Source organism: Garra rufa, chromosome 13 (assembly GCF_049309525.1).
Source record: "Garra rufa chromosome 13, GarRuf1.0, whole genome shotgun sequence".
Classification (NCBI taxonomy): domain Eukaryota; kingdom Metazoa; phylum Chordata; class Actinopteri; order Cypriniformes; family Cyprinidae; genus Garra; species Garra rufa.
In genome coordinates this window covers 22,311,443-22,336,196 of record NC_133373.1, presented here as the reverse complement: position 1 = coordinate 22,336,196, position 24,754 = coordinate 22,311,443, and the positions used below count along the sequence as shown (strand labels likewise).

The following is a 24,754-nucleotide window of genomic DNA, read 5'->3' as shown; positions in this document are numbered from 1 at the left end:
TGCAGATTCTGAAAGGGGGTGTAAACTTTTGACCTCAACTGTACGCATAAGCCTTTAGATTGTTATGTTTTATGATCACATGCTACATGCATACTGTAACCTTAAAAAACAAGCAATTTAAAATACAAAGACTCAATTAAAAACCTGATTAAGCAAAATCATTGTGTTGAGTTGAAATAGTTAATATTTAAAAACGCGTTCGGAGCGGTAAAATGACTACATGTATCGATGGAATCGCAGTGTGCGGGAGCAGCGGGACCAATCAGAGCGCGCGCGTTCAGCTCCAGCGTTCAGCGCACTGCAGAACTAACTTCACTCTGAATGAAAGCTGGCCAGAAGATGATGCGACGAGATGCTCTCCAGCGCGGATGACTGTAGTCTTTCCTTCACAATGTCTCACTTTATAAAATCTGTTTTTCTTCTGTTGTGCGCGAGTATGTGCGGTCAGTGCGGGAAGATGAAGCACAGCCTCAAGAGAACATCTGTAAAAGATCACAAACACGGAACGTAAGTGTCACACTGTTTCAGCTTATTATTTCAATCTCTGTTGTTTTAATGTAAGGCGGTGGGAAAGTGCACATAGAGAACAACAATGAGATGGAACCATGTTATTATTGGCATGTCGTGTTTGTTTGTTTTAGTAGTCTGTTGCGCAGAATAAGTTAATATGAAAACAGACACCATGGGAGAGCGGGGATAGTTGTCACAAAGAATAACCAACGTCTTTGGCTAAAAAGGCTAAATTGCTTTAGGCTAATTACTTTTTGTCTTGGCAAAATAGTGATATTTTGATGTGTCCTTTTATATTTTTGCTTATTCATAAATTAGCCAATGTTCTGTATCATAATTGTTTTATAGTTTTAATTCTGCTCCGAAAACTTCCAAAATATAGGTTCAGTAGGCAGTTTAAGGGTTTAAAAAGTTCTCTTTATGAAAACCAACCCTGCAGTGACAACTAAATGACATTCCAGTTTAAAGGTAATTAACTGTAAACATTTAGTGTTATGAACTGTCATTTTTCATCAGTCAAGGCTTTAAGATACAGTTTGTGCTTACAGACAAATTGACTTTCAAAACTGAATCTGAGAAACATTTGGTGAACTAACTGTGTGGCAACAAAACTGTTCACATTTTAGGAAAAAACTTTTTTTGTCAGAAAAGAATAAATTTTATGAATTGTCACAATTTCAATAATTGTCAAAACAAATCATTCAATCATTCAATTTCTATGGACCCACTTTATATTAAGTGTGCACTAACATTTAAAGTAATCATTTGCACATACAGTGTACTTATTGTGTACATACATGTTTTTACATTGTACTGAAATTTGAAAGTTACATCTGTTATTAATTTCTGTAGTTACATCTATTATTACACTAATCACTGTACTTCTACACCTTAAACCTAACCATGCCACCAAACCTGCCCCTAACAATTCATTATTTTATTATTAAATATATAGTATTTAAAGACACCTGATATAAAGTGGGACCTAAATTTTGGATAAAACTGCTATATACTAGTAGTGTGCATAAAAATAATAAATAAATAACAGTGAATTATTACTGTTAAATAGGTAACTTTTGCCTCAACTGGAAGATCGATTGGTGAATAAGCATTATAAAAGAACTTTAGAGCAAATTCACAATGGAGTAGATGTGCTCACTGAGACATCTGTGTTTGGATGAGACTACACTGAAGTGCCTGAAGTGCTGAGTTGTTGTTTTGCAGCCCACTTTTTAAGAAGATGCTGGATGAAACTAAGACGCATCAGGTGAAATCGGACCATCTGCTGCGTGTTGATGATCATGACTTCACTATGAGACCAGCATTTGCGGGTAAAATCTGTGTGTGTGTGTGTGTGTGTGTGTGTGTGTGTGTGTGTGTGTGTGTGTGTGTGTGTGTGTTTGTGTGTGCATGTTCCAAATATACTGACATCTCGTACTGTAGACTATTTTTATATGCAAATTTTCCCCTTATTGTTTATTAAAAACATCAAATTTATAAAGCTTTTCTGATACAATTAATATTCACACTGGAGTTTAAAATTTGTTATATGCATAGTTTCATAAAGCGATTATTTGCAAGAATAGGTGCTGTGACTATGCAGAATACTGTGGTTAAAGTTACAAAACCCGTCATAGGCTCACCTGTCAACTTTAGAAAACAAACTCTTCTAAAATCTTAATTTGTAACAGTGTATCTAACAGTGGAAAGCACTTGCAGAAGATTTTGTCATTTTAGTCATTGCTCCATTCCAGCCAGTTATGGGCATTTCTACTTTTCTTTGTATGACAAATTTGAAAAAAAAAAAAAAAAGTGGACTGATTTCAAGTACGTTGTATTGTTAAGGCAAAATGTATAGCTAGAAATTTAATACAAATAATAAAAATAAGCTAGAATTTCATGCAAATACAAATGGTATGAAATACACACTTTTGGTATGACAAGATGTGTTACAAATTTATTTCTTTTAAACTTTTTTTGACTTTGCCTTTTGACTTTATGAGTACACATAAATCTATTTTGTGCATTTATTTATACCTTTGTTTTTGTCACTGGTGTTACCTTACTTCTTTGGCAATATAGAAGGTTTTTTTCCAGCACATGTACTCAGAGTTACAGAAAAATTATGAAAATGCAATAAATAAGAAAATTATGTTTTATTTATTTAATGTGACAGACAAAAACAAAGTAACACCACAATGAATCACAATGAGATACATAATACCTGACATACTGATCTTAACTGGTGTTTCCCATAAGTAAGGTGACACCAGTCACAATTTATATACTCACTAAATTATGTATTTTATTTGTATACAATTCCCTAACAATAAAGTAGGTCATACCAATGACCTCAACTAAAAGCTTCATATGAAATCATGAGATAAATAAGAAAATTTCAAATAACTGAAAAGGGACAAGGGACTTATCATAGGCTTTTCTTCATAGATCTTCAGAAAATAGAAATAAATAGGAAGTCAATTGATGTCAGTGTGATTTTTTTTAAAACAATAACACCAGTGACACAACTCCAGGGGACCACTACTTTCATTATATATTTTATAATGTTTATTCAGCATTTTTTATGCCATTTATAATTAATAATGTATATATATATATATATATAATAATGTAATTGTTCAAATAACATATTGTTTCATTTTAAAATATAAAGAAATTGTAACCCTGAAGTGTTTTTTAAATGTAGTATTTCTGTTAAGCTAGGGAAAAAATTTCATAGAATGACTCAAATATCTTAAATATTTCTACATTTGAGTAATTTGACAAAATTTGTTTGTAAATTATGCACAATAAACACTTTTCTCAAACATCAAGTGATTATCTACAGTACATGTTTAATTTCAAGCTCTTCACTGACACAAGTAGAGTAACTATTTTTATTTAAGTCTGGGAAAATTAATTCTTGTGTTTAAAATAATAGCAATAAATGGAAATTTCACACAAGAGATACTGAAATATTTCGTTTTTATGAATCAACATTTTAATATTTATCATGTGAAAATAATGTGAAACATATGACAATCTCTAACTCTGTTTACATGCTTTTAAACCAATAATAAAGAATATTTTGATCATGATTTTTTAGATAACCAGGCATGATGTGTGCACACTGCCACACATGTTGCTTTATAATAAATCTTTCTCATATTTTTTTTATGTCAAAATCCTTTCCCACATCTTATCTGTGTTATCAGTTTCTGATATCTGTAGCTCACACTGGTATGTATTCTCTTTCAAGTCTCATTGTTCCTGCAGAGATTTGAGGATTGACCCTTTTCTAGGCAATATCTGGATGGCTGAAGTTACACTTCCTGTTAATTAAACCAGAAGCGCCCACTGGGGTGTTCAATTACTTGCTGATGTTGTGAAGGCTTTTCTAATTTGCACATTGCTTTTGCTTCTTACTTCTTCAGAATGTTTCTAAGTCCTCATTATCACAGCAGTCAGATTCAAATTCACAACTTGAACATCGATCCCTGTGGGAGCTTCATCTTGAAAATGTAGTTGTTTCTCAGGAGAGCAGTGATAACGCTGCAAGTTCTGCTTGTGTTTATTTCTTGTGGCTTGTATACTGGATATCATCTACAATTGATAAACACTTTTGGAAATTCCAAACAAGTTCCCAAATGTCGAATCTATTGTTTACAAGTTTGGAATTGAAGCCCTTTTTCTTAACTGTTGGTCGTGACTACAAAGACACAGCCAGAAAATTCTCGCAAATGTGCATTCACCGGATAACAAGCTTTGCAGTTTAAGGTTGCAAATCTCTTCTCAACGAGAACCGAGTTGCTGCAATGCGTCAGCCTAACAGAAACCTGAATGTCTGCAGAGAACTCATTTCTCAAGCCAAAGACCTCCAAGGAAAAAGCAGAAGAGCTGTGTTTTTGATCATTTTTGGTGTAACTGGCAGAATGTACGCTATTTTGAGTTTTGTAATTTCTTATGCATCCAGTTGCACAGGTCAAGTTAGCTTTAGAGTGCAATTTTATAAAAAAAACGCTGATGAGAGTGAAAAGATTTAAGAACACCGATGCCAGGGGTGCCTTTCCCCATAACGTTGTCTCTTAGCACGCTACGAAGACTATAAAGGTATACCTTAACTAAAGATACCTTTTCTAGGTGTGTTCCACAAACTATTCCTTAAACTGAGGGGGTAGCTCTGTGGAGTTTGTCTCGACATATCATAGATTAAATAGTGTGCAACACTTTTGATTTAGCACAACTATTCGCTGTATCGCTGCCATAGTTTGAGCAAACTCTCCACCTCAGTCATTCCCTTTTTATAGACTCCTAAGTCTTTACTAATGGTTTGCCAGCTGTTGTACCTATGGATAATATAATTAAAAAGCTAACAACCGTCAGTGTAGTGACAGTTTTATTTTTTGCATGAAAACACTTTAAGCCTAATTGAACAGTGGGCATATTACAACTTCAGAATTAAATTTGGGTCATTCCCTGTTAATTCAACTAGAGTTCCCCGGCTGAATTTTTTTAATTTTTATAGTATTATTATTATTTTTTTTTTTTTCAAAAAAAAAAAGAAAAGAAAAGATAGACATGTATAGTGATGAAAGCCAAAATATTAAATGGCATGGATTAATATTTATTGCGTAATCCACTATTTTGTAGGGGTCAAAATGGCAATTTTCACTCCAAGTCAAATTGTAAAAATTTTGGGGTAAAAATGACTTCAGAAAAATGACAGCATCATAATGTCATTTTTTCACAGAGATTGGTAGGTCTGTTAGCAAAAACGTTAGCCATCTTTGTTGCATTATGTGCCAACGGTGACCATTCAAAAATGGGGAAAATGGAATATTTAAAAATCTGAATATGGAGCTGCATTGAGTCCCCCATATCTTTGGGACTGAATGATGTAGGGCCTTGAAAATATAGATTTATTAAGAACTATAATCTTTAATACTTCTTGAGTTACAGGCATGCAAACTTTGGAAAAAGAATATTTATGGCACTCAGATTGGTATGTTTAATTCAGTTGTTTTGGCAGAAGGAAACGAGATACATCTCTAGTTTAAACATTATTTGTTCTTCAGACACTCCTCTTTAAAAGAAAAGAAGTATCATATTTTTGCAAATTGACCCACGTTTGGTTTTTGACCACTGAAAATGTGTACTTTTTAATTTTAGTATCTCTAGACGCAAACCATATAGGGCCTTAAAAATGAAGATGCCAAAAGAAATATCTAAAATATCTAATATCTAAAAGGGCATTAAGATATCTTTCACACTTCTTGAGTTACGGCATGCAAATACATTGGAAAAAAATTGAAATGCAGTTTTCCCATTTTTGAATGGTCACTGTTGGCACATAATGCAACAAAGATTGTTAAAGTTAACAACATTTACTAACAGACCTACCAATCTCTGTGTAAAAATAACATTATGATGCTGCCATCTTTCTAATTTTCTATGTCATTTTTACCCCCTGTAATTTGGCTTTGAATCTCAGGTAAAAAAAGTGCCATTTTGACCCCCCTCTACAAAATAGTGGATTACTCAGTAAATATTCATCCATGACATTTAATATTTTGGCTTTCATCATCATACCTATCTATCTTTCTTCAGAAAAAAATATTAGCAAAATCAAAAATTTGAGCCTGGGAAGTTTCTGAAATTTGGTTGATTTTTATTGAATGAGATGTAAACAAGTGGAGTGAACGGTCAACAATGATAAGACTAAGAGTGGTCCAGAGCAACCTTACGAACATATGATTTAGAGAAGGCATACTTAACTAAGAACTTTTCAGGAAACACCTATTAATGATAAGTAGCTTAAGTTAAAACTTAAGAATGATGTAGCATTAAGAGGGTTTCAGGAAATGCACCCCTAATTATTTTCATAATAACCAACACATTCTACCAACTAAAATAGCAAATATCTGTAAATTACCCGCAAACCTTAGCAAATCACATTACATGATTTATTGAACCCTCTATGGTACAGAGTTGCCATATGGCAACAATTTAACAACAATTATTTATTCTTTTCAATAAATCGATACAGCAATATTTAATAGAAAGGGCAATGGGAAGAGTGCAGAGTTGGCTCTCCCATGTGATGACAATGAGGATGAGTAAGCCTTCAGTGACCGTAACGATAAGTGTGTTTGTGTCTGCATGTGTGTGTGAGACAGATTTTGATAGAAATTAAGATTGGATGCATCAATTTCTAAAAGAAAATGTGCATTTGAATTGAAAAGATTCGAAATTTTTGGCCATTTTCCAATGTGGTACACTGTTGCCATATGGCAACCTTTTCCAAATACCCCCCAAAATCTTTTTTTCAAAAAATTGTTTTGATTTGCATAATCAAAGCTATTCATGTAGTAAAAACTTATGCGAAAAAATATTTCATGGTTAGAACATAATGTGTACCATGATAGAGGGTTAAATATTCTCCATCCATAATTGTTGCATCTGAAAGGAAAACTCATACAAATTCATATGCAATAAGGTCGACTACAAAAATAACTATGTCCTCGCCTTTTCAAAGTCGGGTTCAGGCTTGAAAAGGATTTGGGATTTCCTATGCAGTATTTTCCTATGCAGTCAAAACGGGAAGTCAGAAATCATCTTCACTGATTCTCACCCCTAGAACTCACAGTTTACAACTGTACTCCATCATCATCAAATCTGTTGACTATATAGCCTTAGGCCTGATCAGAAACGGCAGTGATACAGCCTACAGGGATGAGAAACCTGACACATTAGTGCCAAGACAAAAATCTCTCACTAAATGTACCAAAACGTACCAAATTTCTTGGTGAGTAAATCACTGCGGTCCTCAGATGGTCATTGTACACACAGGTGATGGTGAAGAAGACACAGCTATAAGGCCCCTATAATACACCCCGGACAATGCGACACCAGAAGTGACGCAAGTGTTTTTGCTAGTTTCAGCCCAACACAGTTTAAATACAGTTGATGTCAAAAAATGTACATCCCCCTTTTTTGTAAACCTGCAAAATGTTATTTATTTTACCACTAATACAAAATGCATGTTATTGTTTATTTAGTACTGACCTGAATAAGATATTTCACATAAAAGGTGTTTACATAGAGTTCACAAGAGAAAATGATAGTTAAATTTATAAAAATGACCCTGTTCAAAAGTTTACACCCCCTTCATTCTTAATACTGTGTTGTTACCTGAATGATCCAAAGCTGTGTGTTTTTATTTAGTGATAGTTGTTCATGAGTCTCTTGTTTGTCCTGAATAGTTAAACTGCCTGCTGTTCTTCAGGCTGTTCCCACAAATTCTTTGGTTTCCAGCATTTTTGTGTATTTTAACCCATTTCAACAATGACTGTATGATTTTTGAGATCCATCTTTTCACACCGAGGACAACTGATAGACTCATATGCAACTATTAAGTTTAAGTTTAGTTTATTACAAGGACAATGCATATTAACATGACAAGTCAAAATATGCCAGAGTTAGCCAAAAGGCTAATTTTCATCTGCAGTCCTAGGCCAGATGTACAACAGGCAACCTAAAAATACAATGCAAATACAACAATTTAATCAAAACATAACAAAATATAACATAACACAACAAACCCCACAATTTCCAACACACAAAAAAAAAAAAAATTAATGTTGACATATTTGCATACTAAAAAGCCAAGTTCTAAAAGAAGAACGAAATTCATTTTAACTATTTAATTCTCTAACTGACGTTGGGATGTCATTCCATTCTTTCGAGGCTTTAATTGAGAAGGCAGACTGACTACAGAAAGTTAAAATGCTCACTGATGCTTCAGAAGGAAAAACAATGCATTAGGAGCCAGGGGTGTAAACTTTTGAATGGAATGAGGATGTGCACATTTTTCTTAATTTGCGTAAATATCAAATTAGAGAAATTAGTACTGCCCTTCAGAAGCTACAAAAGACACTTACATGTTTCCTAGAAGACAAAAAAGTTATTTTTACCCTAATCTTCAAATTTAAAAAAAAGTTTTCACTTAATGCATTGTGTTTTCTTCTGGAGCATCAGTGAGCATTTGAACTTTTGAACTTAAAAGTTGCATATGAGTCTACAGTGTGAACAGATGGATCTCTAAATCATACAGTCATTGTTCAAATATACAAAAATGCTGAAAAACCAAAAAGGGACTCATGAACAACTATCACTAAACAACAACAAATAAAAACAACTGTGGAACATTCAGGTAACAACACAGTATTAAGAATCAAGTATATTTAAACTTTTGAACATGGTCATTTTTATAAATTCAGCTATTATTTTCTCTTGTGGACTATTTGTAAATGTCTTTTATGTGAAATATCTTATTCCGATCAGTACTAAATAACAAAATAATAGGGATGCACCGATCCTTATCGGCCGATCACTTGCGCGTTTTGTCAGTAAAGCCGGTTCTGTAATCAGCGGTAAATGCCATCAGGTGCGTGATTTCACGTTGAGCCGTATATACTACACACAGCCGTTGTTCACTGACGAGCTGCGCACATTCACGCTGATAATGAACATTGATTTGCGCAGCTCGACGGTAAACAACGGCTGTGTGTAGTATATACGGCTCAACATGAAATCACGCACCTGATGGCATTTACCGCTGATTACAGAACCGGCTTTACTGACAAAACGCGCAAGCATTATCGGCCGATTCGTATCGGTGCATCCCTACAAAATAACATGCATTTTGTATGATCCCTCTTATTTTGGTAAAATAATTAACAATTTGCAGATTCTGCAAGTTTGGAACTGCAAATTGAACAAACTTTTGACTTTAACTGTATATATTACAGTTTTTTTCAATTGTTTACACACAATTTTGAAAACCGGGTTCTTTTTTTCAAAATATAATCACAATTATCCAAATACCACACTCAATTTGCAGAATTCCTAGATTGTTTGCAAAATGACACACTTCAGTCAAAACATACACATTTCAGTCAAAACATATACACATATTTGTGAAAATGCTATTAGTTTTCATTTAACCAACACAGTCCTCAATGATCAGACACTATTGCAGACAGTTTCACACTGCTGTGATAAATAAAAAACACATTTGTAAAAAAAAACTAATTTTAGGAAGTAGCATGTGCTAGATTTTTGGGCAGACATTGTTATGTAAGGGATAATTTCGATGACAAAACAAAATAGTGACAAACCCACAACATTCTTCATAATTAGTTTGAGATATAGGGAGAATGTACACAAATAGGCCTACTATATACTTACCAAGCACTGCACAACACAACACTGATGCTGCAGACTGAATATTTCAAGTATTTATTTCAATTCAAGAAATACAATATTTCTTACCATAATCAGTTACAGTAATCAACCAACAATGAAATCAAACAAATTAAATCTGTAGACAAATAAAAATTACTGCATGAAGTACATACAGTTTGACTCTGGAAAAAAAAAGCAACACAAATACTGTAACTATTCCTCATCTCTCCGTCTGGCTGGATCAGGCCATAAGATTTCATCCACATCACAGGCTATGTCTTCATTGGCAAGGCACCGTTGAAAGAATCGCCTTGAGTGACGAATCCACCCCTGCACAGAAGCTGTTTCGATTTGATCACATGCCTGCTCCATGGCCTGAATGAGGGGCAAACGGTCATAGGGCCGCAAGTCGTATACCTTCCACCGCCATGCTGAAAAAAACTCTTCGATTGGATTCAGGAAGGGGGAGTATGGGGGAAGGAATAAGACTTCAAATTCAGGGTGATCATGGAACCAATTCTGGACCAGAGCAGCCCGATGGAATGAGACATTGTCCCAAACGACAATGTACCGCATCTGGTCCACTTGGTTTAATGCTGTGACAATCTCGTGCAATCTGTCAAGAAATGCGAGTATTAGATTTGCATTATAGGGTCCCAGATTTGCATGGTGGTGGAGGACCCCATTTTGTGTGATAGCAGCGCAGAGGGTGATGTTACCCCCTCGCTGCCCTGGCACATTGGTGATTGCCCTGTGTCCAATTACATTTCTCCCTCGTCTTCGTGTTTTTGCAAGGTTAAATCCAGCCTCATCCACATATATAAATTCATGCTGAATTTGTTCTGCATCCATTTGCAAGACTCTCTGAAACACAGTAAAAGACAATAGGATGCTATTCAATATCTATTGTACTTTTTTTTTTTGTGCCAGAACATTATGAGCAGTGCACAATACCACACCATAGCAGTAAAATGAACAATACACCTCCACATACTCAGTGCGCAGATGTTTCACTCTCTCTGAATTTCTGTCAAATGGTACCCGATACAGTTGCTTCATGTGTACTTGATTTTTCTTGAGGATTCGAGCTAATGTTGACAGAGAGACTCGTTGGATGTTATTGAAAACATGGTCATCGTTGATGATATTGGCTTGGATTTCTCGCAGCCTGATACAATTATTGGCCAGAACCATGTTCACAATGGCGGCCTCTTGTGCGCGGGTGAACATAGGGCCCCTTCCACCTTGGTGTCCTCGACCCTCAATCCTATGTGAAAAATATACTGTATATATAAAAAAATACACATGCAGCCTACTGTCAAATGTCACATTAAACAATATTGATGATAAGTACAGCAAGCTTAAGTTTCAATGTACTGTGTGGTTAGCTTACCTGTTTTCTCGATGAAATGTCCGAATTACTGACGCAACAGTATTTCTGCTGAGATTTGGTTGAACTCTTTGTCCAGCTTCCATCATTGTCAGTCCATGGTTGATAACATGGTCAATAAGTGTTGCACGGATTTCTTGAGTCAAATTTGGTCCTCGTCTTCTTTGTTCAGGTTCTATCAACTCTTCAAGTCCTTCTCTACCTCTTCCTCTACCTAGGCCTCTTCCTCTACCTCCTCTTCCTCTACCTCCTTCTCCTCTTCCTCTACCTGGGCCTCCTACTCTACCTTCTTCTTCTCCTCTTTGAGCTCCCCCTCTCATTCTCACTCTTCCTCTACCTCCTTCTCCTCTTCCTCTACCTGGGCCTCCTACTCTACCTTCTTCTTCTCCTCTTTGAGCTCCCCCTCTCATTCTCACTCTTCTTCTAGCTCCTTCCATTTTTGATGAATACAGGTGAACTCACCTGCTGCCTTTTATAGCACACCTGAGTGCTGCGTTTTCAAATTAGCACATGTGTGCTTCCACACCTTGTGGATGTGTTTATCCAATTTGTTCATTAGTGTGGTCATTGGCAATCCGGGGCTTTGTAATGACAAGGAAGTAACCTCACAATCCTTATCTGTGTCTAAGGTGTTGAAATGTGTGTAGAGTTTTACAAATCACTGTGTGTAATGTTTTGCAAAAAGAGTGAAGCAGACATTGTGTGTAATGTTGTGCAAATCTGTGGCGGTGTTTTGCTCCTTGGAGTAGAATTTTGCAAATTGTGTGGAAATGTTTATTTTAGAGTGTAAACAATCGTAAAAAACTGTAAAATTCTTAACAATAATAAACACAAAAATACAACTAAAAATTTAACTAAAATTAAAATGAAAACAATAAGTAAAAAAATTGAAAATAAATTGAAAATTCTTCACAGCTTTTGTACCTTTTTGCCATGGATTTCTGCTTTCATAGTATGCCTATATGTTGTCATTTATGTGGTAGGAGTGTAAATAGCTTCTTTAAATGTAAAAATGCACATTATAAGAAAAAAAAAATACTCTTAAAAGTAATACTGTTATTTTCCTTTAGGTCCAGCAGTACCAGTAGGTGTGGATGTACAGGTAGAGAGCTTGGACAGTATCTCAGAAGTAGATATGGTAAGAAAAGTTTAATTATTTGGTCAGTGGTTGAATTGAATTGTTCATTATAATACAAAGCATATTTCAGTAATAAAAAAAACTACAACTTTTGCACAAAGAAAATTAAGCCATCAAGACTTTCACGTTTGCTTTGCATTGTTGTCATGCCCAGTAGCATAAAAACATAATGCCACAACAAACAAACAAACAAATACTAACAAAACACTAGCCTAATTAAAATCTTTCTTTCATGGACATTTTTTAAAACCAAAGTCATCATTATTAAACTCAACACATTAAGAATGATTGCATACATACTTCGCAATTTAAAATAGTGTATGATTTTTGCCCATTATTGTAATGAAAATGTGATTATTAACATTAAAGTAGGCTACTTGTAGTCCAAATGTCATCAGGGAAATTGCATGGATTATATATGGATCTCAGCATTTGTGATTAACATTTCCTTCTGAAAGCATCAGAGACGTATCTAGATATGCTTTTAATTATCATATCAGTGCCGATGTTTACGACTGTGCGTGGATTTGATCTTACATAACATGCTAGAGGATAATCCAAGAGGTTTATGCAGTGACATCACAGAGAATCAGCCAATCAGGATCAGTCCATCCGCTTTAATGAAGGCGGGTAAAAATGCTGACATCCCTCAGTAATGCCAACAGATGGTAATATTTCACAAGGCTTTAAACAGTTTGGAAATGCAAGTCAACAGATTTTTTTTATTTATTTCAGGTTTAAATCAGACTAAGCTAATTTATTTTGTAACCACATCAACAGTATCTTCTCTGTTAAAAGTGCACACTATGCTGTTTTATTCTCCATCAGTCATGGTTGAGATCACGTGATCAGATGGTATTAGTAACAAGACCACTGTCATGTCGGCTAGCCAAACAGAAACAAACCCACGCATGTAGAATTAAAGGTGACAAATGTTCAGTTCAGTGAATATATTGGACATCTACACATATTCACCCACAAAGAAAGCGTTTTTTTGTTTTAAGCTTGGAAGCAGAAAAACCTTTTTAAAAATTTTATTTGTTAACCATTAATGAGCTATTTATATACTAAACATATTTTATTAAATCAAATATTAACAATTATTTTCCATTAACCCTCTATTGTTCCTAAAGAGACAGTTCACCCAAAAATAAAAATGTCATGATTTACTCATCCTTCACTCGTTTCAAACCTGTATGAGTTTCTTTCCTCTGTTGAACACAGAAGAAACTAGTTTGAAGAATGCTGGTAACCAACCATAGTTAATGGTAGCTACTAGAGATGTAACAATATCAAAATTTCACGGTGTGCTAATATTGCAATATGAAGTCCATGATGATATTTCTTGCAATATATACTGTGACGAGTCGGCTGCCTCCCCCCTAAATATCATCACCACCCCGTCCCTTATTCGCCGCCCTTCTCCAGGCTCCCGACGGGAGTGGGTGTGTATGGGAGAGGAGGGGCGCGGAAACATCCCGGGCTGGCGGCGTGTGATGAGGAACACGTGAATGGAATGAAGCCTCATCACCGCCGCTGTTTAAATGCCGAGTGCGCCTCTCCTCAGGAGACCGGTCTCTCCCTCGTGCATGCACGCTGGTGTCCTCGCGGGTCCAGGAAGGGGTGAAGAGGGAACCAGCGCCGCCAGATGATGAGCTGCCGGACCCGTGGTCCGGCAGAGGACCGCACCCGCGACGGCCGACGGGCCAGGATGCCGGGCCGTAGAATTCCTCGCAGGAAGCGCCGCGGAGGCGCAGGAGGACGAAGCCGCAGGAAGATGCCGCCGCCCCTAGCGCCCCGGTCCCAAGTGGGGAGCGCGTGCAGCCGCCGGACTCCGCCCCTTTCCTGGACCCTTCCCTACTGAACACTGCCCCTCCTTCACGGAACCCCAGCACTCGAAGACATCAGACCCCCTTTTTATTTGGACACTGTTATCTCCCCTTTGGACACTTTTTCTTTCATTTTCTGTTTAATAAAAGCCTCTCCGAGGCCTGACGCCACACCCACTGTGTCTGTTGTTCGTCCCTCCTGCCACAATACAATTAAAAGTGTTGGTCCCCTTAATGATTTTTTTTGCATGTTTGTCACACTTTAATGTTTCAGATCATCAAACAAATTTAAATATTAATCAAAGATAACACAAGTAAACACAACATGCAATTTTTAAATGGCTATTGCCCCCCCCCCCCCCCCCCCCCTCACAAAGTGAAGTAGACCAAAAGATCCTCAAAAGCTAATCATCATGTTGAGATCCAAAGAAATTCAGGAACAAATAAGAAAAAAAGTAATTGAGATCTATCAGTCTGGAAAAGGTTATAAAGCCATTTCTAGAGCTTTGGGACTCCAGCAAACCACAGTGAGAGCCATTATCCACAAATGGCGAAAACATGGAACAGTGGTGAACCTTCCCAGAAGTGGCCAGCTGATCAAAATTACCCCAAGAGTGCAGCAAAGACTCATCCAAGAGGTCACAAAGACCCCACAACAACATCTAAAGAACTGCAGGCCTCTCTTGCTTCAGTTAAGGTCAGTGTTCAATGGCCTGCATGGCAGAGTTCCAAGACGAAAAACGCTGCTAAAAAGAACATAAAGGCTCTTCTCAGTTTTGCCAGAACACATCTTGATGATCTCCAAGACTTTTGGGAAAATACTCTGTGGACTGACGAGACAAAAGTTAAACTTTTTGGAAGGTGTGTGTCCCATTATATCTGGCGTAAAAGTAACACAGCATTTCAGAAAAAGAACATCATACCAACTGTAAAATATGGTGGTGGTAGTGTGATGGTCTGGGGCTGTTTTGCTGCTTCTGGACCTGGAAGACTTGCTGTGATAAATGAAACCATGAATTCTGCTGTCTACCAAAAAATCCTGAAGGACAATGTCCGGCCATCTGTTCGTGACCTCAAGCTGAAGCGAACTTGGGTTCTGCAGCAGGACAATGATCCAAAACACACCAGCAAATCCACCTCTGAATGGCTGAAGAAAAGCAAAAAGAAGACTTTGGAGTGGCCTATAAAGTCCTGACCTGAATCCTATTGAGATGCTGTGGCATGACCTTAAAAAGGCGGTTAATGCTCGTAAACCCCCCAATGTGGCTGAATTACAACAATTCTGCCAAGATGAGTGGGCCAAAATTCCTGCACAGCGCTGTAACAGACTCATTGCAAGTTATCGCAAACGCTTGATTGCAGTTGTTGGTGCTAAGGGTGGACCAACCAGTTATTACGTGTTCACTTTTTCACACAGGGCAATGTGCGTTTGGATTTTGTTTTCCCTTCATAATAAAAAACTTCATTCAAAAACTACATTTTGTGTTTACTTGCATTATCTTTGATTAATATTTAAATTAGTTTGATGATCTGAAACATTAAAGTGTGACAAACATGCAAAAAAATAAAAAATCAGGAAGGGGGCCAACACTTTTTCACACCACTGTATATATATATATATATATATATATATATATATATAAAAGACAAATTAAGAATTGGGGGGGGGGAAAAAAGGAAAATTTTGTACATTTTAAAGCTAAATTATTCTATCTAATGCACTTTGAAAGTTAAAAAATTAAGAGCTCCAGCCCATGTTCTTAACTAAGAAAAGAAAACTTAAGTCAGAAAAAGTCAGTGAATTGACTTGTACCTGAACTTTAAAGATGACTCAGTCCTTGTTTTATCTGTGGTATACTGTCTCAGTCTAATTTACATAAATAAACATAAATACTGGTGTTTTAGGAAGCCAAACAAATTAGAATATAATAATATCAACAACAACAATGACAGTAATAGCCATATATTGTAAAACAACTGCACTGCAAAATAAATTAAAATAAATATTTCATAGGTATATTATTTTTGCTTTACACTACAGTAGGGAAATCACAATCACAATACTTTTTTCCTACTTTCTAGTTTGAAAAAATATTTATAAAATTATATATAAAATTATAACGTAACGTTGTCCATTTAAACCACTAGCTGTCAGCAATTCATACTGCACTTATAAGCTTTTATTTTGACGGAAACAGCAGTAGAGCTTTTATTTTGAGGGAAAACTCCAGCTTCAGTGAAAACATGCTTGTCACTACAAATCTAATTAAAGTCTGTAAGCATCTGCCATGAAAATAAAGCGTAACAGTGGTCTTGCATTCCCAAACGCGCGCTAAACTCACAGCACATGCAATGAACGAGTTCACTGAATTCATTAACAGTGAACTGATCCGTTCTGAGGTGTGCAAAACACCGGATCACGAGCTGATCACCTGAACGAAGTGCACACTTTGCTTTGAAACGCACAGTGAGAACAGATTTGATAAAGGAATTCAGCCATATTGTGCTTTTGGTTTTAGTTTATTTGACAGATACTGTCAAAGACACAACTTTAAAGACTTTTCTGTTAGGATAAGGAGTTTAAACATATTTTAGAAACTGAAATTTTTGGCCCGGAAGAACTATTGTTTCATACCGTCATGTGACCACAATGATATTGTGACAGTTTTGCTATCGCAATATCATGATGTTAATAATATCGTTACATCCCTAGTAGCTACCGTTAACATTTTGGTAAATAATGACTATAAATAACTATCCCTTTAAAATTAAGCCCGGTCAGCAAGTGCACATTGAACCTCATATAAAAAATTGTGAATTGAACTGAACTCACTAAGCTCTGTTGTCATCTATTTTATTTACTTTTTTAAAAAAAAGCATTTATATATTCATGTATATAAGCCTGACATTTAATTAATGGACTTTTCATACAGGACTTCACCATGACCCTGTACCTTAGACACTACTGGAAGGATGAGCGATTGTCTTTTCCCAGTAAAACCAATAAAAGCATGACTTTCGATGGTCGCTTGGTGAAAAAAATCTGGGTTCCTGATGTGTTCTTTGTCCATTCCAAACGGTCCTTCATCCACGACACCACCACGGAGAACATCATGATCAGGGTATATCCTGATGGGCATGTGCTCTACAGCCTCAGGTTTGGACAACAAACACCATTTACGCTAGTATACGAAACAAATGTTTGAACAAAGCATTGCAAACCTTAACATGAATGTTTGCAGTTTTTAATCTGCTGTCATAATCATGTTTGATGGTGTGTTGTTTTTGGCATTTCAGGGTGACTGTAACTTCAGCATGTAATATGGACTTCAGTCGGTTCCCGCTGGACACACAGACCTGCACGTTAGAGCTGGAGAGCTGTGAGTAACATACAGTAGTAGTTCACGCAAAATATAAATTTGCTGAAAATGTACTCCGCCTCAGGCCATTCAAGAAGTAGATGATTTTGTTTCTTACTCAGATTTTTAGCATTCCATCACTTGCTCACTAATGGATCCTCTGCAGTGAATGGGTGTTGTCAGAATGAGAGTCCAAACTGATAAAAACATCAGAATAATCCACAAGTAATCCACTCCAGTCTATCAATTAACATATTAGGAAGTGAAACATTTTTAGAAAAAAAAAACATCAAGACATTTTTACTTCTAACCGGATTTTGTTGTGAAAGGACAATGGGGATGGACTTATTCATTAGAAGAAGTGTTATTATAGATTAAAATTAAAAGTTAAAACATCTTAATGACGGATTGGTTTCTTACAAACTTGCAACTTTTGGCTTCACAAGACATTAATTGATGGACTGAAGTGGTGTGGATTACTTGTTGATTATTCTGATGTTTTTAGCAGCTGTTTGGACTCTCATTCTGACAGCACCCATTTACTGCAGATGATCCGTTGGTGAGCAAGTGATGGAATGCTACATTTCTCCAAATCTGTTAACATGAAGAAACAACCTAAAGTCATGTGAAATGGTTCAGACACCCTACTGAATCCCATGGTTTTCTGTATCAGAGCATCATAAAAAATATCTGGTCCTTGGCAGGTCTTACAATTTGGAAAATAAATCCTCAGATAAACATCATCACATGACATATCACACAATGTCATTATTTATTTAAGCAAAATACAGCCAAGAGGAAAGACCATGTGTGAGTCAATGTGAGTCAATTGCCTGTAGATCCACTTGTAGCAGCAATAACTCGAAGCATTAATTTTCTGTGACTTAAGATCATTGTCCTGTTGTATGACCCAATTTTGGACCAACTTTAGCTGTCAGACAGATGCCCTCATATTTGACTCGAGAATACTTTGAATACAAAGGAGTTCATGGGCGAATCAATGACTGTGAGGTGCCCAGGTCATGTGGCTACAAAACAAGGCCAAAATTATCAGCCCTCCACCAGCATGTGTGACTTTTGGTTTGAGGTGTTTGTGCTGATATGCTCTTTAGGTTTTCACCAAACGTGGCACTGTGCATTATGGCCAAACATCCCCACTTCGGTCTCGTCTGTTCAAAGGACATTATTCTAGAAGACTTATGTTTTGTTCAGATGCAATTTTGCAGACCTAAACTGTGCTGCCATGTTTTCTTTAGATAGAGGCTTTCTTTTGCCTTCCAAACATGCCATTTTTGTCCCATATTTTTCTATTGTCTTTAACTTATTGAAACCTATTATTTAACATGTTAACTGAGGCCTGTAGAGTCTGAGGTGTAGTTCTTGGGTTGTCTACCATTTCTCTCAGCATTACACGGTCTGATCTTGGGATACATTTTCTGGGACGTCCACTCCTGGAACGAGAGGTGTCTGTTTGAAATGTCTTCCACTTGTGAATAAACTTCAAATTGTTTGAAAATGGCCGTATTACTCTTTTCAGATTGATGGCAGCAACAAATACTTCTCTAAGATGATTGCTGATGTCTTACCTCCTTGGCATTGTGTTAAAACACACCTGAAGGCTCCAAACCAGCAAAATGCCAAAGCTTTTGCTTTTATAGAGGCGCACAGACTTGCTGATGATCAGTTAATCAAAGGTATTTGATTAGCAGTGCTTGACTGTTATTTACCCTCTTAATTCCAATGTTTACAGTGAGGGTTTCCTAACTTTGTCACACATGGCTTTTTCATTTTGGCTTTTTTTGTGTTCAATAAATAATGACAAAGTGCAATTTGTCATGCGTTGTTGTTCATCTGAGGTTCTATTTTCCAAATTTAAAGACCAGCCATGGACCAGATTTTTTTTTATGATGTCCTGATACGGAAAACCATGAAATGGTCCTAACTTTTTCACATGACTGTACATCCACATCTTGGATGGCCTGAGAGTGAGTAAATGTTTGTAAGAACTATTTCTTTAATGAGTTCTTTAATATATTTTTTTTAACTATTTCTTTAAATATTACATCATTGTCTATGCAAACATTCGTTAATTTGCTATGCGTCCAGATGCTTACACTGATGAAGACCTGATGCTCTACTGGAAGAGTGGAGATGAATCACTGAGCACAGATGACAAGATCTCACTGTCTCAGTTCCTCATTCAGAAGTTTCACACCACCTCTAGACTGGCCTTCTACAGCAGCACAGGTGCACATGCCTAATTTTAAATAGTCAACTAGGCAGTTCTTTTTCAGTTTCAGAAGGCTGTCTAGTAGTGCATGACATGTAGTCACTTTGCACCTTTAAGGTTTATTAGTTTGCCAGACATCTTGCGCAAATCCCATTTTGTTGCATGCATATAAAGGGTAATTTATTTGGCATCTGATTTGAGTGATATTTTTTAGGTATAATTACCAAATTTGGTAAGTGTTTAAGAGTTTTTAATGAAGAAATAGTTGGTTTATTTTTATTTTCAAAGTGAAAGTTAATTGATTTAACTTGTTGCTTGTCTTTTTTTCTCCAAAATGAGAAATGTCAGCACACAATCACAAATATGTGACCCTGGACCACAAAACCAGTCTTAAGTAGCACGGGTATATTTGTAGCAATAGCCAAAAATACATTGTATGGGTCAAAATTATCGATTTTTCTTTTATGCCAAAAATCATTAGCATATTAAGTAAAGATCATGTTCCATGAAGATATTTTGTAAATGTTCTACCATAAATATATAAAAACTTGATTTTTGATTTTTGAGTTTTAAAATTTTCAGCAGTTCCAAAGTACACTTGAGAATTTAGACTTTAGAATCAGAAAATCTTCTTTTACTAGTACTAATTATTTTTTTTATATCTCCCGCAGGTTGGTACAATCGTCTTTACATCAACTTCACTCTGCGTCGTCATATCTTCTTCTTCCTGCTTCAGACGTACTTTCCTGCCACTCTGATGGTCATGCTGTCATGGGTGTCCTTCTGGATCGACCGTCGAGCTGTTCCTGCACGAGTATCATTAGGTGAATTCATCAGAGAAACCAGTGGGGTTGTTTAGTTTAAATGTGTCCAGGATCTCACAACCAGTTGTTGTTGAAGTAAGCAGTTCTAGATACAAATTGTAATGTTGTGGAGCAAGGAAAGGCAGGCCCGAGATGTGGATCTAGAACAAACAATAAACCAAAAACACAAGGAACAAAAAACAGAAACACCAGCAAACAGGCTACCGTTATGTTGAACAAGGAACAAGTGAAACATCAGAGCTAGCTATATATATACAGGGCCTAACAAGACTACAGCGGCTAAACTGACAATTTTTTGTGACCTAAGCTGGGCTTTTAAGAATAAAAAAACAAAAGTTGCATTTTTGGACACTGTAAAGGCCCTTTCACACCAAAATTGAAATAATAAGAATGTATAGTACAGCATTTTAGTAATTTTCACAGATCTGTGTGAATAAGCATTGTTTTGACAGCATTGTTGTCTGTATGCAAAATAGGGCTGCCCTTGACTAAAGATTTTTCTGGTTGACTATTAGTCGCATATTTATTAATAAACCATATAAATAATAATAATGAGCCTTTATTGCCTACATAGCCTAATAAGCACTCAAGCGCACACAAAAAAATTGATTCATTCAAAAGTAGACATTTCACACTCTATAGATATCTTTTTTTATGTCTGTAAAGCAAGTATACAGAAAGTTTTGAAGTTTCACGCTCAAGTGAGATAGCAGAAAGCACATCCTGTTTGCTTTAATTATTTTACAAAAGCACAATGCTTCTTGTTATTCTAAGTGCACAAAAAACGTAGAGTCTTTACAGATTTGAAAGATTACTTTTTAAAAAATTAGTATTTTAATAGCAAGTGACTGCACCGGTGCCTCCATCTCTCTAAAGACTTTATATGTAGGAAGACTGTGCACTCCTATTACTTATGAATGGGAGAAATTGCAATGCCCAATATGAAAAATAAGCCCTGCCTTCTAAATGAAAGAGCCAATCGTTGATTAGTAAAGTCAGCGCAGCAGGCAGGCAGCGTTTATTTTTTTTTTTTTCGTGACTAAGGGGGCAGTCCTAATGCGAAACTTTTAAAAATGCAAATGAAAACTGTTTTTAGTACATCAGTGTCATGTAAACGTACCCTTAGCAGTACATTAGTGCGTAGTTGGTGTGGAGATGAAATAGAAACAAACTAAAAAAGCAAAAACAGTCAAAATCCTGACAGTTACTAACATAATTTTACTGTCATTTCCTTTAGGCATCACAACGGTGCTTACCATGTCCACCATCATCACTGGAGTGAACGCCTCCATGCCCAGAGTCTCCTACATCAAAGCTGTGGACATTTATCTGTGGGTCAGCTTCGTCTTTGTCTTTTTATCGGTACTTGAGTATGCTGCTGTAAACTACCTGACCACTGTGCATGATGGAAAAGACCGCAAATCAAGGGAGAAGGTAAATATGCAACTGATTTTCTCAAACTGATTTTATTTGAATAACCTCCTAATTTTGCTAACAGTCATTTTCATTAGGGGCCAAGCTCCAAGGGTGCGTAGCCACCTCTTATATCTGTTAGATTACTTATTATTCTTCTTTCGTTTCTTCTGCTCTTGAGTCTATGGCAGCCCATAGAACCACTTGTGGGAAAGTTGCACACAGCAACTCAAACTCTCTAGCACCAACACTTGTCCAAAGTTTCACCGATGTTTATGCTAATAACTTTTGAACCAAATTCTTTATTCGTCTGAATCCTTGGCTCATGCAGAGTATAATGAACACCAAAATGTAAATTTCGTTCTTTTGCTATTTTTAATAGTTCGTAAAATCTCCTTTTTCAAACTCGTCGGTTTTCACTTCAGACCATGCTGGCAAAAAGTTATGGAATTCAAGTTGATTAGTAAACCTTTCTCAAATAATGCATGAACGAATTCTATGAACAGCATGCAAAAATGGATGTGAGGCTATCTCCGCAACGGTTTGACGTATTGAGACCAAACTTGGTGTGTGTTATAACAAGCATGACCTAAGGCTACCTGCGCAGTTTTGGACTTTGCGGTTTGGCCAAAACTGGTCTCTTTATATTTGGAGGAGCATGCCGAGTTGGACCATACCAATGTTCCAGTGTCAGCCATTTTGGGTGTCGACCATTTTGAATTTTATCATAAAATGCTATATTTTATGAACGCATTCGCATATCATTACGAAACTCGGTATGTGTCTTCGGCATCATGCCCAGACGAAAAATGCCAACATTCTTAATTTGGATTGCAATAAAATCACATACTTGAAATTTCCTTACTTCCCTATGACTTAAAATTTTCAGGATATCTTTGTCAAGCCGATATTTGGGGTTTGTCTGAAAGAACCGTCCTCTTGTATTTACAGTTGCAGTAAAGATTGCATGTAAAGGAAATATATGCAACCTGGAGGCAAATTAATGGGTTAGTTAGCTCATTATTTACTCACCCCCTAGGCATCCTAGGTGCAGATGACTTCCTTCTTTCAGACGAATGCTATCTGCATTACATTAAAAATTATCCTGGCACTTCAAAGCTTTATAATGGCATGGATTTATTATGCATCCAACCATAATAAAAAGTGCCTCACATGGCTCCAGGGGGGTGAATAAAGGCCTCCTGTAGCGAATTAATGCATTTGTGTAAGAAAAATATCCATATATAAAACATAATAATCACTCATCGTACACAGAAGCCACTCTGGGCGGATGACGTAGGACGTCAGCATTGTGAATGTGCCGCTCAGAAATGACAAACATGGACACGCAGTGGAGAGATCAAAACAAGGTCATGAATTAGAAGTACAAAACAAGAATTTGTAAAGAAAAATTTAGGAGAATTTTGATATAAGCCAAGAGAAGACTGGTTTTCCTTTGATAAAGTAAGGAAACTTTGCTTCAAACAAACATTGTTTTTTTGTGAGACTAACAGGCGCATGAGTAATGTAAATGTCCTACGTCATCCACCTGGAACGACTTCCATGTATGACCAGTTGGCGCAAGCTAGATTAAAGTTATTATTACGTTTTAAAAATGGATATTTTTCTTACACAAACACATTGATTTGCTACAGGAGGCCTTTATTCACCTCCCGGAGCTGTGTGAGACACTTCTTATTATGGATGGATGCACTTTATTGGACTTGTTTTGGACTGTTGAAGAGAAACACCCGCCCATGCCATTATAAAGCTTGGAAGCACCAGGATAATTTTTAATATAACTTTGATTGCATTCATCTGAAAGAACGAAGTCATATACACCTAGAATGCCTGGAGGGTGAGTAAATAATGAGCTAATTATACAAGAGGACGGTTAAAATAGAGAACTCTATGTTAATTTAAAAAAAAAATGTTAACGGATGTGTTTGTGTTTTTCCATTTTAGCCTGTGCCTTGCACATGTGACATATCCCATGCAAGGACTATGATGCTGGATGAAGCGTACAGTAAGCCTAATGCCAATGGCCTGGCAGGATATACCCAGGCTCCTGTCTCCTCTGAGGAGGCTGCAGATAAACAGGACCACATGGTGGTATGTCTGTCTTTAGCAAATGAGGCCACAGGAGCCAAGAAGAAGACCCTCCGAGGCCTCCGTATTATCCAAAACACTCACGTCATTGATGCCTACTCTCGCATGATCTTCCCAGGAGCCTTTATATTCTTCAATCTCATCTATTGGTCTGTGTACTGCTGAGCTGCCTTGCAAAGGGATTGTGGTCGTAGTGTATTATACTATTTATATTAACGAAATTAAAAGAAACTGTTATTTGTTATTGATTGAAAGTAATGAGACAAAACAGGTTTTTACAAAATCATGACATATCGTAAGCCATGTACAATCAAGCTAGCAGATGTACATTACTAGATAAGAAATATGTATATGTGAGATTGCTGCATTCACAGTGTTTGAATTACTTTGGTACTTTTTTCAAAAGTAAGTGGTACATTTTTAAAACTTAGTTTTACATATTCAAAATCACCTGGTGCTGAATAAATGTTACTGTACCATTAATCAATACATTATATATGATGAAATAACACATCAAACATCAATATTTTTACAACACTACAATGGTTGCATTGTCAAACAATAAATGTAGACACTTTACTCTAAATGGAGAATCTCAAATTATTTAACACCAAGCTTGTCCTCAATTTTTGGCCATACATTTTCACATGTAAAGATCACAGTGAATATCTAAGCTTCTTGCATGACAAATCCAGGCTTGACATTG

At 36.5% G+C, this 24,754-nt stretch overlaps 1 protein-coding gene across 1 annotated transcript; it reads left to right on the top strand.

Moving 5' to 3' along the window:
* Positions 1–367: 367 nt before the first annotated feature.
* On the top strand, positions 368–24,551 carry gabrr2b (gamma-aminobutyric acid type A receptor subunit rho2b). Its single transcript, XM_073816369.1, has 9 exons — positions 368–507; positions 1,735–1,841; positions 12,217–12,284; positions 17,047–17,270; positions 17,411–17,493; positions 19,579–19,719; positions 20,374–20,526; positions 21,764–21,960; positions 23,905–24,551. The coding sequence occupies exons 1-9, from the start codon at positions 392–394 to the stop codon at positions 24,211–24,213; spliced, it is 1,398 nt and encodes a 465-aa protein (XP_073672470.1). The 5' UTR covers positions 368–391; the 3' UTR covers positions 24,214–24,551.
* The last annotated feature ends 203 nt before the right edge of the window (positions 24,552–24,754 follow it).

Excerpts from the sequence above, each read along its gene's own strand:
- gabrr2b (XM_073816369.1), top strand. The coding sequence starts at position 392 with ATGTCTCACTTTATAAAATCTGTTTTTCTTCTGTTGTGCGCGAGTATG. Across the intron at positions 508-1,734 it reads AAAGATCACAAACACGGAAC|CCCACTTTTTAAGAAGATGC; the intron begins GTAAGTGTCACA and ends GTTGTTTTGCAG. Across the intron at positions 12,285-17,046 it reads GTATCTCAGAAGTAGATATG|GACTTCACCATGACCCTGTA; the intron begins GTAAGAAAAGTT and ends CTTTTCATACAG.